General features: G+C 30.8%; 1 protein-coding gene across 5 annotated transcripts in view; it reads right to left on the bottom strand.

The window, feature by feature from the left end:
- The window catches only part of LOC107439615 (tumor protein p53-inducible protein 11), a 209,086-nt gene that overhangs the window by 12,883 nt on the left and 178,257 nt on the right, over window positions 1-17,946 (bottom strand). For 4 of the 5 annotated variants that reach the window (XM_016052274.3, XM_071182144.1, XM_043046702.2 and 1 more), the window contains exon 3: window positions 306-399. In XM_016052274.3, coding sequence (XP_015907760.1) covers window positions 306-399 — 94 coding nt within the window. Of the gene's footprint in view, window positions 1-305; window positions 400-8,755; window positions 8,924-17,946 lie in introns of those variants that run through there. The other variant, XM_016052276.4, reaches the window with a different exon arrangement.

Below are 17,946 nucleotides of genomic sequence, written 5' to 3'. Positions count from 1 at the left end.
CTGTGAGAGCAGCGTTGACCCACCCAATATGATGCCTCTGAAAGAGAGGCCAACAAATTTGCCCTACTGATACCTGAAGGACGAGTGTCAATCTAGTGGGTATTGGAGAAAAAAAATATTTATCCTCCTTAAAGTTAAGCTAATTCCTTTAACAAAAAGGTACATTTAAGCTTTTTCTGTCGTGTGTAAAGAAAATACTTGGAGTTTATTTTATATTTTGATTTTACTAAGCTGATTACACACAAATAAATAAATGCAATGCTTTATATTGGTAGGTATGAAAAAAAATAAAAAACAACACTGACTTTTGATCTGTGGATATCGCCGTTATCTGTTTCCCCAACACCTAAAATCTTTCTTGTCTTCAGTCTACTGTGCAAATCTCCACTGCTGTGTTTTCTGTAAATATAAACACAAATAATTAGATTAAAAATTACTATATTAAGATAGATTACTATATTTAACAAGATAATTCATCAAGGAGGTCATTTAATTCGCCTCCATTTAAAGTTGTTGTAGTTGTAGTTCATTTACGTTGCACTAGAGCTGCACAATGGGCTATTGGTGACGGTTTGGGAAACACCCCTGAGGATTATCCGAAGACATGCCATCACAATTTTGATCCTCTGCAGAAGGGATGGCACCCCCGCATCAGTAGCCCGACGACCTGCACTCGAAGTCGAACACTTTACGGTAGAACAGTTTAACGCGATCCAATACCGCACACGTGAGGTCTCTACATAGACTGATCCAAGTGGTCACCCACCAGTACACTGACCGCAGCCAGTGATGCTTGACTTAGGTGATCTGCTGGGAACCGTGTCTAACGATCAGTCCACTGCGGGACCTCAATTTAAAGATAATGTAAGGGAGTGAGTTGAAAACTTTTATAAATTTGGCAAATAGCCTTACTATACTTTGTTTCGGGTTAAGAAAAAAATCATTATCTCTATAGAGAGAGACTTATTTGCATCTAAGTGCACGCCAAATGGATGCCAAGCTCCCAGCGCGAACGAATATCAACACTGCAAACTCTTGAAACGACGTGGCGCAGCTTCCCTTTCGTTTTCTTTCTTATTAACAACAATAATCAATTAAAAAGTAATAATTAAGAAAATGATATCGAAAAATCGTAACAAATATACGTCTTTCTATTCGCATTTAAAGAAACTGATGAAATAATGATAAATATTGTTTCGTGTGGACAATTTTCTTCTACAGTGAAACAAATGTAAAAATTCTTAATCTCGCATTTGATTTGTCAAGAGCATGGCAGTGTAAGCGCATATAAGTCAGCATAAGAGCCATTTTTAGTGGTCCAGTCAAATTCAATGCTCTTACAACGTCATATAGTTGTTTATTTTTCAAGAAGGAATGTTCTCTTTATTTGTCGAAATATGTCGCCAAGTCAAGGATTCCGAAACTGTAAATTTTTTTAATAATTCTATGATATATATCGTAAAAGATAGCACAAATTAAATTTCAGTCTGACGTGTTAACTTTTGTTGTTTTTGATGACATATTAACGTGACGTTAAATTTTAAAACCTTTTAGATTGTTTTGAAAGCATATTCGTATAATTTGAAAACGAAATAATACAGAACTATATGCAGTAAAAGATGATTACTTAAATCTTGTACCGCAGTGGTCTTTTCTTAACTTGCAACAGAGTATAACTATTATATTTATCATATCTAGTATTTTTTTCTTATAAAAATTACGTTTGTCACTTTGAATACACATGGATGTAAACTTTTTCAAAAAAATATTTTTTCAAAAAATTGTTTTTTTTTTTAAATTGATTTTCAATGGTTTTTCATTGTAAATCATTGAATATGTGAGAAAATTTTTCAAGAGAGCCCACTTGTATGGTACTTATGGATTCGACTTAAATTTTTATTTTAACCCAGGAATACTAATCTAGTGTTGTACCTACTTTATTATGATATGTCGCCAATATACAGTTTTTTATTTTCTTACAGTTTCCTTTGGTTTTTAATACGTTTTACTCGCGTAAAAGGAGATAGAACTCAAAACTGCTGTATCCCCCAAACGCTGATAATTAGAATTGTAAATTACGTATTGCGTAATTTTAGAATTTCATTTTTAAAAGAGTACCACAATTCATGCAAATCTAGACTAAAATAGAATAGCGTTCAGGGAGTGACAGAATTAATCCAAATGGGAAGGCAAAGGTAGTAGATGGTGTTGATGAGCACAGCGAGCTGAGAATTAGAGCCTCCTTTAGTCACTAACTAGCTCACAATTACTTTTAATCCATAACTTAACATCGAAAGAACTTGCAAGCACAATAATTGAACAATAAGACACAGAAAATATCATTTGTTAAACCAAATAAAAAGCTTATCCAAAACATGAAGTGCTCTCAAATAACCCTTTTCCATAACATAAAAATGAAACGAAAGCTAAAAATTCGCTCACGAATTAATTCATTCTTCAAAACTAAGAAATGTCCATTATATTTCAGCTATTCAAAACAGTTTTCTGTCCACCAACAACAGCTTCAAAAACAGTTTTAAAGTAATTGAATCGAAAATGTCAAATGTAGATAAAATTGTGAATATTTATTTGACAGTTGAATAAACAGTTTGTCAAAATATTTGGGTGGAAATATCTTTAGCTGTCAAAAAATTCGTCACTTCTACTTCTTAAATATATTTTCCTTAACCGCGTTATCATTTTTTTCTTAAACATTATTGGTTATGGCATCTTTTTTATTTATTTCGACGGTAAGTATACACTGGTCACAAATTAGCAGAGGAAAAAAAAAAAAAAGGTAATCGAAATTTAAAGAATCCCTTATGAGGAAAGCGGGAATGAAATCATCAAAAATATCTTACATAGCCTGGAAGTTTTTAATTATGTCTCAATCATTGAAAACTCGACAGATTTCGATGTCGTTTTTATTTCCTCTTAACGACTTAAATATAAAATTATATAAAAATGCCTGCATAACGAAAACAAAAGTATTAACTGTATATAAAGTTTTCACCACTAATTGGACATAAACTGTTTTGAGTCAAGAAGAAGTAAAAGGTATTGCGATGTACGTTTCAGTTTTTGAGCACTTCCTGCTTGAGGGTTACTTACATTACAGTTCGACATTAAAATGATTTTTCTTAATTTTCGATTATTCTTATTTTGACACTGAGGTACACTGATTAAGTATGGAGGTAGGTGAACCTTAATATAATCCAAATTTGCAACAACCTTTTTTTTTTCTTTTTTTTTTTTGTCGTATGCCTGTTTAGGCAGTGGGGGTGCAATTGTTCCTGTTTTTCAGTGGCGCCATCGATGGCCAGGAATTCGACTTCTGCCACGCCATTCACACAACCGCAACCCGTTTACAGGGCAGGCCACATTCACACACAAAGGAGAAAGAACATAGAAAACACAGGGAGAGAAAGAAACATCCATGTCTTGCCCGGGATTCGAACCCAGGACCTTTCGGATGCAAGTAAAGTTCATTGCCCCCTACACAGGCCGGTCGGCTGCAACAACCTTAATAAGGCTATAAGTCAGTTCATATTTTACTTCGTTTCATAACCGGCTGACCCGATTCTGAGTTCACGACTATCAGTGTTCATCTCTGTAGCCTCGTAACTTTGAACCCAGCCCAAAAGACAAGGGAACTTCTTTATCAAGCACTGGAACAAACTAGCCTTCGTGGAAGACTTTTTAATGAAACTAACCCGCATTTGCGTTACATGAACAGGAAAGCCCATGAAAACTTCCAGCGGTTAGCCCGATGGCAAGGTGATTTCAACTCATGATTCCTCTATCACTGAGGTTATTCGGCGTCAGCACCTATCTTAAATTATAAAAAGAAAAGAAATATTTTCATTTGTTTGCTAGTTATGCTTTTAATTTATAAAGGCCCTAATTTTTTTTTTTTTTTAATATTCTAATGTCAACTTTCGAGCAAATATAGTAAAATTTGAAATCTATTCAATTTTCGTTCCTTTCATTTCATTGAATTACTACTTCATATAAATTTGATAAATAGTGTTTTTGTTATGTAATTAATAAACTAACAAATGACATTTTTAGACAGCTATAGATGCTTTGCACGTAGTACGAAACTCTTGTTTCCTACGTTGTTTTCATCATTTTTACGAGCAAAACTTTCTCTATTAATTAAATTTTAGTATTTTTTCTTAGTTTAGCTTAATTAAATTTTGAATTTCTTACTTTTAAAAAATCCTTCAGGTTGGTTACAACCAGCTGTTGTCCGTCGTTGAACGACTTTTATATACCGTCTTTTATATTTTATAACCGTCGTTGAACGACTGACCCAATTTTGGGTTTACGACTACCAATGTTCTACTCCGTAACCCTGTAATTTTGAACCCAATCCAGAAAAAATTCGTCTTCGTGGTAGACTTTTTGATGGGACTAATCCGCATTTGCTTTACATGGAGGGGAAAACCACGAAAACCACCCACGGTTAGCCAAGGAGACTCTAACCTATGATTCGTCTACCATGAAGGATATTTTACGTCAGCACTGTGGTTGGTGCGAGCCGGGTGCGAAATTTGTATCTACCAGCCAACACAGGGATTCGAACCCGGGATACCTCATTGGGAGGCAAGCGCTCTATTCCCTGATCCACCACTGCTCTATATTTTGATATTGTGATTAAAAACTATTCATGTTAACTGAAATTTGGTAATTCTTTTCCAAGTGGCTTCGGGTCTAAGGCCCCGAAATCAAGTCGGGACTTGGGAACTATACTATAAAATCGGAGTGAATTTGGATCCTATTATAGTTTAACAATCGATGACATGATTCGAAATTTAATTGAGTTTTCCAATCATTCGTGTAAGACATAATAAGCAAACTCATGAGAAATGTACGAGTATGTCTTATAATGTAAAAATTATATCGCATGCTTTAGATACGAACTATTTCTTTTACCTTAACATGAAATACATAAAATGTCTTCGTTAATGTTAAAACTATCACTTCATTTAACTTTTCTACATCGCTATGTCTAGCTTATGTCTCTGTCTATCTCCTAAAGACTTGATTGTATTCAAATTATTTCAAACCGTCTTATAATTCATCTCAGCCTTTGAGAGCAGTGACAAATTAAATCCATCTTTATCAACCCGTATTGTTACCGTCTGTGATAAAAAACATGCACTACAAAAACTTTTTTCGTTTAAAAGCGGTATATATTTTTAAAAAAATAATATATTTATAATTTTTTTAACAAATTATTTTCAGTTTTACCCGGGGTATTAATACGATATCTTTAATTGTATCACAAGTTAATTTGCCTTTTAATTCAACCACAATTTGTATTTTAATTCAACCATGTATTTTAGTCAAACCGCTTTTCTCAGAATCAATCGTGAAGTACTAATGTTGTTTACGTTGCACGGCAGTCTTTTTTTTTTTTTTTTTTTTTTTTTTTTTTTTTTTTTTTTTTTTTTAATTAGACACTCAGTAAAAAAAATTAGAAGCGATACTGACGTTCAGTTGAACCATAATATCGTTCGAATTTCGAGATAAACGGCTTAACAACTATTTACTTTCCCTTACTGATAATACTATCAACACTAAAATAAAATTTCTTTAAACTGATAAAAAAATTAGTTTTTGGAAGAAAAACTTTTTTTGCAATTCTTGCTTATCATATAAAAAAATGCTAAATGCAAAAAAAAATTTCATTTCTGAATTTATCACTTGCGTTGATTTTTCTATTGGCCGGAAGTACAGGCAAATATAAAATATCGAAAAAGAAAATAAAACTTTTTAAGGATTCTATTTAAAATTTCGTTTCATCTTAGCAAGTTACCAAAATATGTTTTTTTATATCCAAATCTATTTTTAGATTCTTTTAGATAAACAGCGCTCTCAAATGAAAGATCCGGTCGATTGTAACAGACTACACAGTGACTAATTTATTAACGATATTTTTCTGCGAGCAAAACATATTGACATATTTTGATCTAATTTATAATTTTTATGAAAGTTGCTGTTTCTATTTCTAGACCTCAAGTTTCCTATTTTTCTTAATAAACCATATATTTTCTGTTTTCCTACTTGCAATATTTCCTATGAGAAATTTTGCAAATGTTTCTTGGAAAAAAATACAGGATATTATAAATACATGTATTCCATTTCACTCATAATGATCTGTTATCGTGACGTTTTAAATATCACATGTATGTAAAGTTAGATTTGTCAAGCGCACTATTTACGGGTTTAATGTCATCTGTTAGGAAGTCAACTGCTATCCGAGAATACTAAAAAAATAGTAATAATAAATAATTATATTTGATATCGGTTTTATACTTTAAATCGATATTTAAGATCGATAAGCTGCATCCTTCTCAGTTATTGCTCATAAATTGATAATAAAAAAATTGTATTTGGAAAAGCAATATCCAGATTATTTTCAAGCTGGAAATGTTTTTATAAAGATGAAAACTATCTTCTCATTAATTGTATAATGCTTATTATAATGCATGAAAAATACTTTTCCTAACAAAATAGCCCAATAATTAGGAAAATATGTATCTGTTACAAAAATACTTGCCATCCTAAATTATCTTTCAAAATAAAAAATAAAAAAATTGAAAAATTTTTTACCTGTTATTTTAGAACGTCAAGATATACCCAAATACCTGTTATTTTAGAACAGGTATTTGGAGCAGATATATGGATGGTGTTTTCAATAGAAATGTAAACAATAACAATCTCGAGCTCGGGACTTACTCTAGTTCCGGTTAAAAAGTTTGCAGCTGCTTACTACATGTTATTCTGATAGGCGATGTTTTCAAACGGATAATTTTGTTTTCAATAAAAGAAATAAACTAGATAATTTCTGAGCTCAAATCTGCCGTATTTCATAAGATATTAATGTTATTATGTAATTCTGGGGAGTTTGGAGTGAAAATTTGTTTTAGTTATTTTGTTATTTATTAATAAAAAAGGTGACATGGTTGCAAGATTTTGAATAACTCGCTTTTTTGGCAGTCTTGATTTGGCCTCTTTCCATTTGTTTATTACTGTTTGTTCGTGTTGCAAGCTGTGCACCATCTTACGTTAGTGTTAACACTTTAAGTACTGTAAACAGTATTGTTAGCATTGTAAACATAAGTAATCAAATGCATTGTTTGCAAGAATCTCAAAACACAATGATGCCAAATGGCTTTAAAATACAACTGAAACAGTAACCCGGAAATTTAGGCAGTCCCGAACTTGCAACGCTCCCTTGTGTAGAAAACACCATCCATTGTATTGTAACAGATGTAATCGGCTATCTGAATATCCCTGTTATTTCCCATTACTAATTTTAGACTTCAAGTTTCCTGGGTTTCATAATAAACTATATATTTTCTGTTTGCCTATTTGCAATATTTCGTATGAGAAATACTATATTAATGTAATTTGCACCAAAAAAATAATAGTTGTAAAATGGTTAATAAATTAAGATACCGATTAAAATAAGTTTATCTTAAATTGTGGCGCATTAAGGTACTATTATCGAATAACATCATAATAAAGAAGCAACCCTTTTAGTTTTAAACACTTAATTTAGAAAACAACCAAAATCAAAACGTTTCATAATAGAAGAGCAGAATAAAAAAAATATTAGAGGTAAATACCTCTAAATTTGGGACACAAAAATATTTTACAGAAAAACAATACCTTTACGACTTTATTTACGACCTGATAACAACAAAAAATGTATGGAAATTCATGTGAGAAAACTGGATTCTACCACGTGATTTTCCGATTAGTAGAAAGGCACCGAATCTGCTCCTGCACCAGAGCCCAAGGTTAAGAAAACTGAGATGGGCACAGTAGGCCTTGGCCCTCTATGGGCTGTCGCGCAACTGAGTTTAGGTTTTTAGAAATGCTCCGATAACAATGGAAAACTGTATTAGTTCATTCCGTTTTTATGCTATGTAGAGATTAATAGCTCGTATTTGAAAAAACTCATTAAAGTGAAAAGAATTTCTGACTTAATAGAATTCGTTCCCATTTCTGATTGGCTAGTTGATGCATTTCAAAACGTAAGACTTCCGTATAGTCAGCGATTCCATTGGATCTTGCGACATCATCATTCACGTTTTCTAAATACAGTTGAACGACGAGTATCTGGACCAATCGGGACCAAGGCCTATTCGGATAATGAATAAAACCCGAATAATTGGATAAAATTTTAAAAAGGCTATAAAAATGTTTTTAAGTAACTACCCTTCACACTTTTTCTAGTCTTAAGATTGGCAATTGTTGCAATGCCTATTTATAGCATATTACAAATAACGTGCTTGAAAGTTTTAATTTTTAAAAACAAATTTATTACGTAAGATTCTTTTCAAGGTACAGAAGAAGAAATTTTTCGACCCTTTTCAGGTATTTTTCAAAATAAATAAGCATTGCTGCAAAAAAAAAATAAAAAAAAATAAAAAAAAATAAAAAAAAAATGGTGAAGGTGGGAAGATTACATGGTCTTTCGAAAATACGGATAATTGACTAATCCACTTAATCGGCTCTACGATAATCGGCACTCTGCTGAGATTAGAAACACATGAAAAATGCTTACGAAGATGAGAATATACATGCATTCTTTTTAATTATTGAATAAAGATTTATGCAGTAAGCGAATTGTAAATTCTAAAGAAAATGACTATACTGACATTTATTTTAATAAGCTAATTCTAAAAAGCAGTAAAATTTAAAACGTGTTTTAAAAGTAATATATTACACAACTTACACGCTCGGCATGATGAAAACAATATTCAGGGCACGGTTTTAATTCACCAAGTCATGACTAAAAATGAATACTGAATAATAACACAAATGGAGTCTTCCTACAATGGGGAAACACTAAACTCGCGAAAGGTAACGTCTTTCCGCATTTGATAACGTAACCACAATAACATATCAAACATCCGTCAAACCCAACCTTACCGAATCTCAGCAACAATCGCATCACCATCCGCTTAATACACCTATTCTCGCTCCTACGTTCTATCTTCTAATCAGATTTTTGCTGAATAAATACAACATAACTTTTTGTTATATTTCCGAAAACAATGCAACCACTCTAAAGCAGGCAACATACTGCCTATTAAATCACAAAAGAATTATCGTTGCCTCACAACATTAATAAAATAATTCTAAATGTTGAGAGTAATTTCAAGTTATAGTGAAAATAATGCAAATGATTTGCTGGTCTGATCGCACTATATGAATATGAAAATCAATTTAAACTCACGCTACTATTCAAAGTATTAATTCATATTCAAATTATTCTTTTATTTTCAGAATAATTATCAGAACTTTAATGTATTTGAAAGAGTTTTTAATGCTAGCAGGTAAAATGCAAATAATAGAAAATCAGTTTATACTAATTAAAAATGAAGTAACCTGTTTCTTCCTTCTACTAGTTTTCAATTGGGTTACAACTTCTGTATTAAAAGATAATAAGTAACTTCTGAAATTGAAAAACTTATGAATATTAAACAACTTCTGTATTGAAAATATGCTAGAAATGTACCAGTACAAAATTAATTAAATTTAATTGATAAATTTAGTATTAATCTAAAGTGTGCAAAGGTCACTTCTCTCTTTTAGAAATCATATTTTATTTTAATTACATAATCAAATGCAAACATTTGAGAGCAAAACGTGCCCTGAAATAGAAATTACATCATAATCAAATAAAATTTGAGTACAATTGGTCAAATAGTTTATAGGCAATAAAATTAAAATAAATGTCAGATGAGCCAGTCAATTTGTTTCTTAAGATTTGAGCGATATTAGTAAAATTTTGTAAAATTGCATAGTTTAAAATTATAAAGAAAAAATTGTATACATTTCAATTCAAACTTGTCTTGGATCATATTAATATAATAATTTTTAATTTTTTTAATTTTATTTTGAATGAAATCATCTTTGAATCAACAATTTTCATAAATGTGCGACAATATTTTTTTTTGATTTGTATTGTTAATTCAAATAGTTATGGTGAAATATGCAAAAAGTAAAACTTACATTAAGGAAACCATCACCATCTCGATCACCATCTTGAGTAAATTTTTGGATCATAGATTGAGGCTTCCCCTGCTATTTTGTAGGACCATTCAATGGATTAAAGGTATAATTATAAAGAAAAGGCGTGTTTTTGCGTGATTTCAGAACTTAAAATATTGTCTACTCAAAGTAATAAGCATACTTATGATTTTCTCAAGCCATTAAAATTGCATTTTACGTTAAGAAGATACCATTATTAGACTAAAAACTATTAACATGCTCTGTATTTAATATTGCGCACTGCATTATGACTTTAAACAATTATTTGATAGCATTTATTGATAGAAAGATCTATGTTTAAAACACGTTAACTTTCAAAATTTTTTGCGCAGTTAATTTTAAAATTATTTCATTCCAACTAATTTTTATATTAAAAAAAATTTGCTTACAGCTTAAATAGATAGAAGAATTCATGTTTATTTTTAATAAGAAATAATATAATGAGTTTTCGTAGATTTAAGTTTGCATTATTCTCTTGAAACTCAGTAGAGAATCTTTTAGCTCGTATTAAATGAATAAGGTAAGCCGAGATGTCTCAGTGGATAAGGTACTGAACTGCCATTGCTAAAGACCGGGGTTCTGTCATCATTGGCGGGTAGCAACATATTTTTGTGTACCAGCTTGTCTGTGATACAAAGGCGGCCGTTGCGCAGTGCTGTCCAAGAAATTGTGATGGATTATATTTAATTTTATAACAGTCGTTGAACAGCCAACCCAAAGTTTTGGTTTTATGACTACTAATGTTCAACTCCGTAGACTTGTAATGTTGAACCCTATCCAGAAGACAAGGGAACTCCTAGATCAAGTATTGGGTGAAATTTGCCTTCGTGGAGGACTTTTTGATGGAACTAACCCGCATTTGCGTTACATGGAGAGAAAAACAAATGAACACCAGAGAAAACCAATGAAAACCACCCACGGTTGACCTGACGGAAAGGGGACTCTGACTTATTCTATCTACCACTGAGGATAGATTAGGTCAGCACTGTGGTCGGTGCAAGTCGGATGCGGAATTCGTATCGACCAGCTATCGCTTGGGGCTACCTACGGGCTGTTGCGAAGAGGGATTAACTTGCATTAAATAGATTTTAAATATGAAAAATACAGTATTTTCGCGACAGCTCGTTGTAGGCCAGGGGGAGTCAAGGAGGTTAAAGTTCCACAATTTCAAAACCATGTCCACGACGATGGCAATGTTGTCAAAATTATGCAACGATCGCCTTCTTCGAATTCTGCTCCCGGCTGGCACCGACCACATCGCTAACGTAACTTATCCAAAGAGGTAGATAGATTCTGGATTAGAAATCCCTTGCCGTCGGGCTAACAATGGGAGATTTTCTTTAACTCAATTATTTCATCAAAAAGTCCTTCATAAAGACTAGTTTGTCCCAATGCTTGATCCCTTGTCTGCTGGATTGTGTTAAAAATTACAAAGCTACAGAGTTGAACATTAATAGCCATAAACTTAGAATTGGGTCGGCTGCTCGAAGCCGGTTATAAATTAAAATCGAAATTGTATTTGTTGCCTCCTCAAAAATATTAATGTAAACTATTCTATAGTGGTAAAACATTACATATCGTAGTATAAATAACGCTGAAAGATTAGGTTTGCGGGGCGAAGTGCTTCAAAAACGTTAAATTTATGTTTGCCATAATATCCGTTTGACAGTAAAATTATTGTGAGTTTATAAAGCATTTAATTTCAAGCACTATTAAATAATAAGTACTGAAAAAGGGACGAGAAAGCCACTGGAAGTGCCTAAAGTTATTTATGATTCGCTCGGATAATATTTTTTCCTTGGTCTGTTTTCTTCTAAAATGACTTTTAAAGTATTACGTTTTAATCTTCAACGCACCGAAGTCATTTTTTGTCAGCCTAACTGGTTATATTTATAAAATGCAAAAAAGGAATAAAAAAAAGCATGAGGCGGGGTTGACTTTTTTCTAACTCTGCAATGGCTATTAAAATAGTTTATATTTCCATCATAGGAAAATTCCCTAGTTTTGTTATTAAATCTTTGAAATTACTGTGAACATAACTACTTTATTTAAAAATGTTTTTAAAAGGCTATATCGTTACATGATAGAGCACTTTATTATGCTATTTTAATAGCTACAGTGAGTTGGAAACAGTTATTATTGATTGCCAGGTCAATTTTAGTATAGTTTCAGCCAGCGCCTTCTTTACTAATTTCCGAAAATGGCGCAAAACGTCAATATAAAGAAGTCACAGTTTCGTGAAACTAAAAAGCACTGGCAATCTAAGTTTTTTAATATTTAAAAAATTATTCAAACTCTGCATTATTTGAACATTAAAAATTTGCAAGCATTAATTCATTGATTTTTATTAATTTTCATTAAATGTAAAAATCTTAGCAAATTAATATCCACCTAATATTTTGTCACTTAAATATTTTAATAAATTTAATAATTTTTTAAATATTTGAGTACTTAATTTGTCCGTTCTAAACACCAGATAATTTTTTCCGACATGATGGTACAGTGAAACCTGCCAAGTTGACCACCCTTGTAAGTTGGACACCCGCATAAGTTGACCTCAATTATCAAGTACAAAATTTTTCCTATATAATATAAAGAAGCAAAACCTTTGTAACTTGACCACCTGTCTATCTTGCTTGTTGACCACTGAAATAAGTCAATTTAGTCTAGGAATATTATGAAATTCTATTCTAAAACTCTCATGAATTGACCAAAAAAAAGAAAAAATTCAGAAAATTTTCTGTCATTTTGCAATGTATGTTAAAATTTCACTTGTTTGGTGAAATAGTGTAAAAAGCTGATCTAAACCCTTTTGTTAGTTGACCATTTGGGGAAACTGTAGGGGGTCAGCTTTTGACCATTTCTTTCATTCAAAACATTGGGCTGATGTAAAATCTAAACAACAGCGCCAAACAACAATGAGGGAATATTTTTGTAACAAATAAGTTTGTAAGTGTAGTAATAACGTCGTAGTGTAGTAATTTGTTAAAGTTTTCAAATTTCATGTTTTCGTGTTCTGATATTTTAAGAAATTATTTATATTAAACACTTCATATGCATAACTAAAGAAATAATTAAAAAATAAAGTTAGTTAAATATTAGAATTATATGCAACAAATTGAAGTTCATTCATGTTTAAACACATTTCTTTAGATATATTCATTTGGCTATTTGCTAAATAAAGTTTTTAAGTCAAGTAAAATTTTTTTTTAAATATATAGAAACATGTTATAGTAAATGAAAAAGTAAACAATGACCCACCCTCTTTATAAGTTGCCCACTGTTCTAAGTTGACCACTAAAACAATGCACCAGAAGTGGTCAACTTACACAGGTTATACTGTATATGTAGTTTAAATCACAGTTTTGTCTTAACTGTAAAACACTTCAACTGAGGTCTTTTCATTTGTTTTGGTAAACGTTTCAAAAACACTAAACCAAAACGGTAAAATCCAAAATTTCAAACGATTAATTCAGTATAAGCTCTCCCTGCAACAAAGTCTCCCTATAGTGAATTAATTGGGGGGGGGGGAATCTTGACTGAACAGAATTTTTTTTATCAGAACATTACATAACATTCTAAATATTTTCCACATAACGAAGTTATTAAGTCGCAATAACAAATATTTTGGAAATTTATCTCTTCGATTTTCGTTATTATTGTAATTTTTCAGACGTTAATCGCTTTTTGTCATTTCGTTTGAAAACTTTTCAAATTTATCCCCTTTTATTTTTTACAAATTTTGAGATTTTCTGACGTTTATATTTCCCTTTTTTTTGTCGTTTTTCGGAATTTTTTTAGATTTATAGCCTTTTGATTTTCGTTTTGGGAATATTTCAGACGTTTATCTTTTAGATTTTTGTTGTTATGGTGACCCTTATTATAGATGTTTTCTGATATAGCGAGTGAAAAAAAAATAAGCTAGGCAGTATATAAAGCCATTCAAAGAACAAATCAACGATTCAGTAAAAAGGCGAATCAATGAAACACATAATCAGTGAATCAGAGAGCCGGGTTTCCTTTGTTTATTGATGGCTATATCATGTGAAATTTTTTTTTGATTCAATACAAACGCTTCTACAACAATCAGAAAAGACTGTTTTTATATTATAGAGAAACATTTTTCTTATAAGATACTTCTTGCTAAGTAAATTACTTTTCTTATAAAACTTATCCGTTTCGAAAATTTAATATAGAATTATTAATCCTATAACCCAAACAAAGCATCACATTTCTTCGTTTATTTTTTCCCCTCTAGCAATTGCTAATATTACGGCAGAGGAAGTTTCATCTAAAAGACGTCAATGACATCCTGGACAGCGCAAAGATGTCAAAATCAGATATTTATTGATTCGTTCCTTGATATTTTCTCGCTCTGAGACAGTGTAATGAGCAATCTTACGTTATTTTTTTTCTTCATAAATACAGTAGCATGGGGGTATTAAATTAAGGTCAGTTCTTTTTTATCAGAAACTTTAAAGAAATATTTGAAAGAATGTTGTTGTTTGGAAAGCAAATTTTTCATCGTGATTTTGAAAAAGGAACTTATTTTAGAAATATATTCTTTTTTAGTTGACGATTTTTTTTCTTAAACTTCAAAAAAAAAAATAGAATGTAAAAATACTGTAGTGGAAAATGTAAATCCATTCCGTCCATTGTGATCGAAAAAAAAAAAAAGAAAATCTCTTACGCATTTCTTTTCGCAAAATGTATTTTTCTTTTCTAAATTTGAATATTTTTGCAATTTGAAAGTTTTTTTTTACTCGATAATTATATTTCACTTGTCTTGCAAGTAAACTTTTGTTATCTTCAAAAAAAAATAAATAAATAAATAAATAAAAAAAAATAAAAAAGAAAAAAACTTATTAATCTTAAACCCTTTAGCACAGATAGAACGCCAGTGCCTCTTATAGATATACATATTTTTTTCTGATGCTCTAGTTACAAATAGATATTTTTGCATTCTTTAATTATAAAAATTAGTCTAATGGTTACAAAAAATCCGTAAGGTTTTCGGATTTATATTTATTCTAAAGCATAGAATGCAAAAAAAAGTAGTTTGAAAAAAATTATTTTTTTCATTCATTTTCAGAAATTTATTATCAATTAATGATGCAAATTAAAGAAATTTCAATGATGAAAAATTTTTTCTCTTAGATCTAAATAACTGCAAACTTGAAAAATTATTGTGAGGAAGATTTTACCTCTGACGCAGAAAAAAACATCGGCGTTTCATGCTGTATTTCATAGCCATAAATTAATAAAACGCTAAATAGAACATTTTTCACTTATTTTGACTTAAATTATTAGAAAACGATAAAAAAAAATATTAAAAATATGCTTAATGAAAATTCTGCGTCAAAGGGTTAAGTGCTGACGTTTTATTTGAATAGGCTGTACAATGTACAAAATAAAAAACAGAACTCCTGAATGATGTCGATTTCTATTGTTACGTACTAAAATGCAAATTTACTAGTTTCGAGAATATCATTTGAAATATGACAATTAATTTTAATATGACTGACGATATTTTAAGTCAGGGAAGAATTTTAAGTAAGTGCAAAAGCTCATTTTCTCTTCTGAATAAGCAATTCGAGGGGATTTAGATTCATGATCCTCAAAATACGAGAGAAAGATAAGCGCGATTTGAAAATTATAATCCGATTTATCTAGTCAAGAGAGCGGTTGAAAGTTTTGACTCCTAAAATTTAATCTCACTTGGCGATTTTCTCCGTATCTCTAGAATTAATTAAGCAAATTAAAATCTTTTTCTATGCTTTTGAAAAACTTGCTCTTCCAAAAATAGTTTCATGAAAAAATATTTGTTATTTTATTTAGTAATAGTCAAAAAAAGCTTTGAATTGTAAGCTATGAATTTTTTTAAATCTCACGATAGATAATGATGACAATATCTGAAATTTTATTTCATTTTAATACCTGCTTTGAACAGTCGACTCCTGTCTTAGTTTGCGACCATCAATGTTCAACTCAGTAGCTTTGTGATTTTAAACACAACACAGAAGACAAGGGAACTCATGGATCAAGCACTAGGACAAACTAGCTTTTGTGGAGGACTTCTTAATGCAACTAATCCGTATTTGCGTACTAATCCGTATTGGTCAGTGCAAGCTGGGAGTAGACTTCGAATCAACTAGCCACTGTTAGGATTCTAAAGCCGCATTTGGAGGTGAAATCTCTATTCCCTGAGCCTACGTGGCTAAATATATAAAATTTGGTCATAATCGGTCGAATAGATCTTGATAAACGAAAATTTAAAAATACGACTCTTTTGAAGTTCATTACTCAGAAACTATTTGGCCGATTTAATTTAGGATTTTGCCATTTAATATTGCGTAGTCTAAAATAAAGCAAAAATTTGTATACCTTACAATTAAACAGTTTTCGTCCATTATTAAATTTAATGATAAAAGCTAAGAAATTATTATGAATATAATATATTATATAAAATTATCTTTATTACATAATTACATAAATTATTACATAAATTTATCACAATCAAGGTACTTTGTCCTGTACATTGATTATCTTCGAGGGGCGTAAAAACCCATTTATTCAGTATGTATCATAAAAATGAAAAGCATTGATGCAGCTATAATAAGCACCAAATTTGCTCATAAAATACTTTGCACCTATATAAGAATATATTTGGTAAAGATTAAAACTGCATCGATTTCCATAATGCATGTAGTGCCATAATGCATGCATAATTGGTATGAACCTTGAGAATTCATTAATAAATATTTAAAAGTGATGCAGATGTAGCAAATGTAACGTTTCTCTTCTGTTTATGCTAAACTTTACCTTTTCGTTTACAATTTAACTATAATTGGGTATAGTATGAAAAAAACACAACTACTTCGATTTAGTAGGAACAACATATGACGCAATGCTAAACGAATGGAATTTAGTTGTTGTTTATTTAGTTATTGTTATTAGTAGTTGTTGTTATTTGTTTTAGTTGTTGTTGTTTATTTAGTTGTATTTAGTTTCAATAACTTTTCTTTATAATGCAATAAAATCTGGCGAGCAGTTATTTAAACGATCGAACACTTCGTTTGTTTATTTGTGGCTTGAAGTTAGGCTCGCAGAAAATGCCGTTCATGGGTTAAATTTAGTAGGAACAACACAACCTGTGACGTAGGCTATATTATACCCAATTCCTTACAAAAAAAACTTTTTATTTTATTTAAAGAAATGGAAAAAGAAATGCACATGAAAAAATCGTTTTATTTAATAAAAATCAATCCAAGCTCAAAGCTTTTGAAATATGCTGGATCAAAAATAATAAAACATTGAATTCGGTATTTCTAAATTAAATATTCTGCTGAATCGGCACAAATTATTGTTTTTATTTTTAGAAGAAACTTACAAAGCTCAAAGATGAAAATATTTACGCAAACCTGCGTTCTCTAACCAAGTAGGTGGGTGCATGACGTTTCCATGGTTACTACATTCTTTCTGGGACCCAGATTTATTTTCAGAATTCCACAATATATATTAGATAAAGCAAGAGCGATTTCTAATAAAACTATGACGAAGAGAAAAAACAACTTTCTCTTAACCTAATTTTAAGACTGTATTTTATTTTGCCCGATATTTCAAAATTCCTAAAAACTCATATCAACAAAGTGTTTTTGAGTATTTTAAGGCATTGAGAGAGCACTACAGCTAACTATTTAGAATACTTTTTTTCTCCTTCTCATAATTTTGCACGTACTCGTAAAAATTATTAAAAATTCATAACAATTTCACAAATGTGAACGAACTAAACGGAAAAAAAATGCTACACACTTGGCAGTAACACGAACTTGGAGAGAAAACAAAATTCCCGAAACAGCAATTTTCATA

Source organism: Parasteatoda tepidariorum, chromosome 6, assembly GCF_043381705.1.
Source record: "Parasteatoda tepidariorum isolate YZ-2023 chromosome 6, CAS_Ptep_4.0, whole genome shotgun sequence".
Lineage (NCBI taxonomy): Eukaryota > Metazoa > Arthropoda > Arachnida > Araneae > Theridiidae > Parasteatoda > Parasteatoda tepidariorum.
This window is presented reverse-complemented; position numbering and strand designations above follow the sequence as displayed.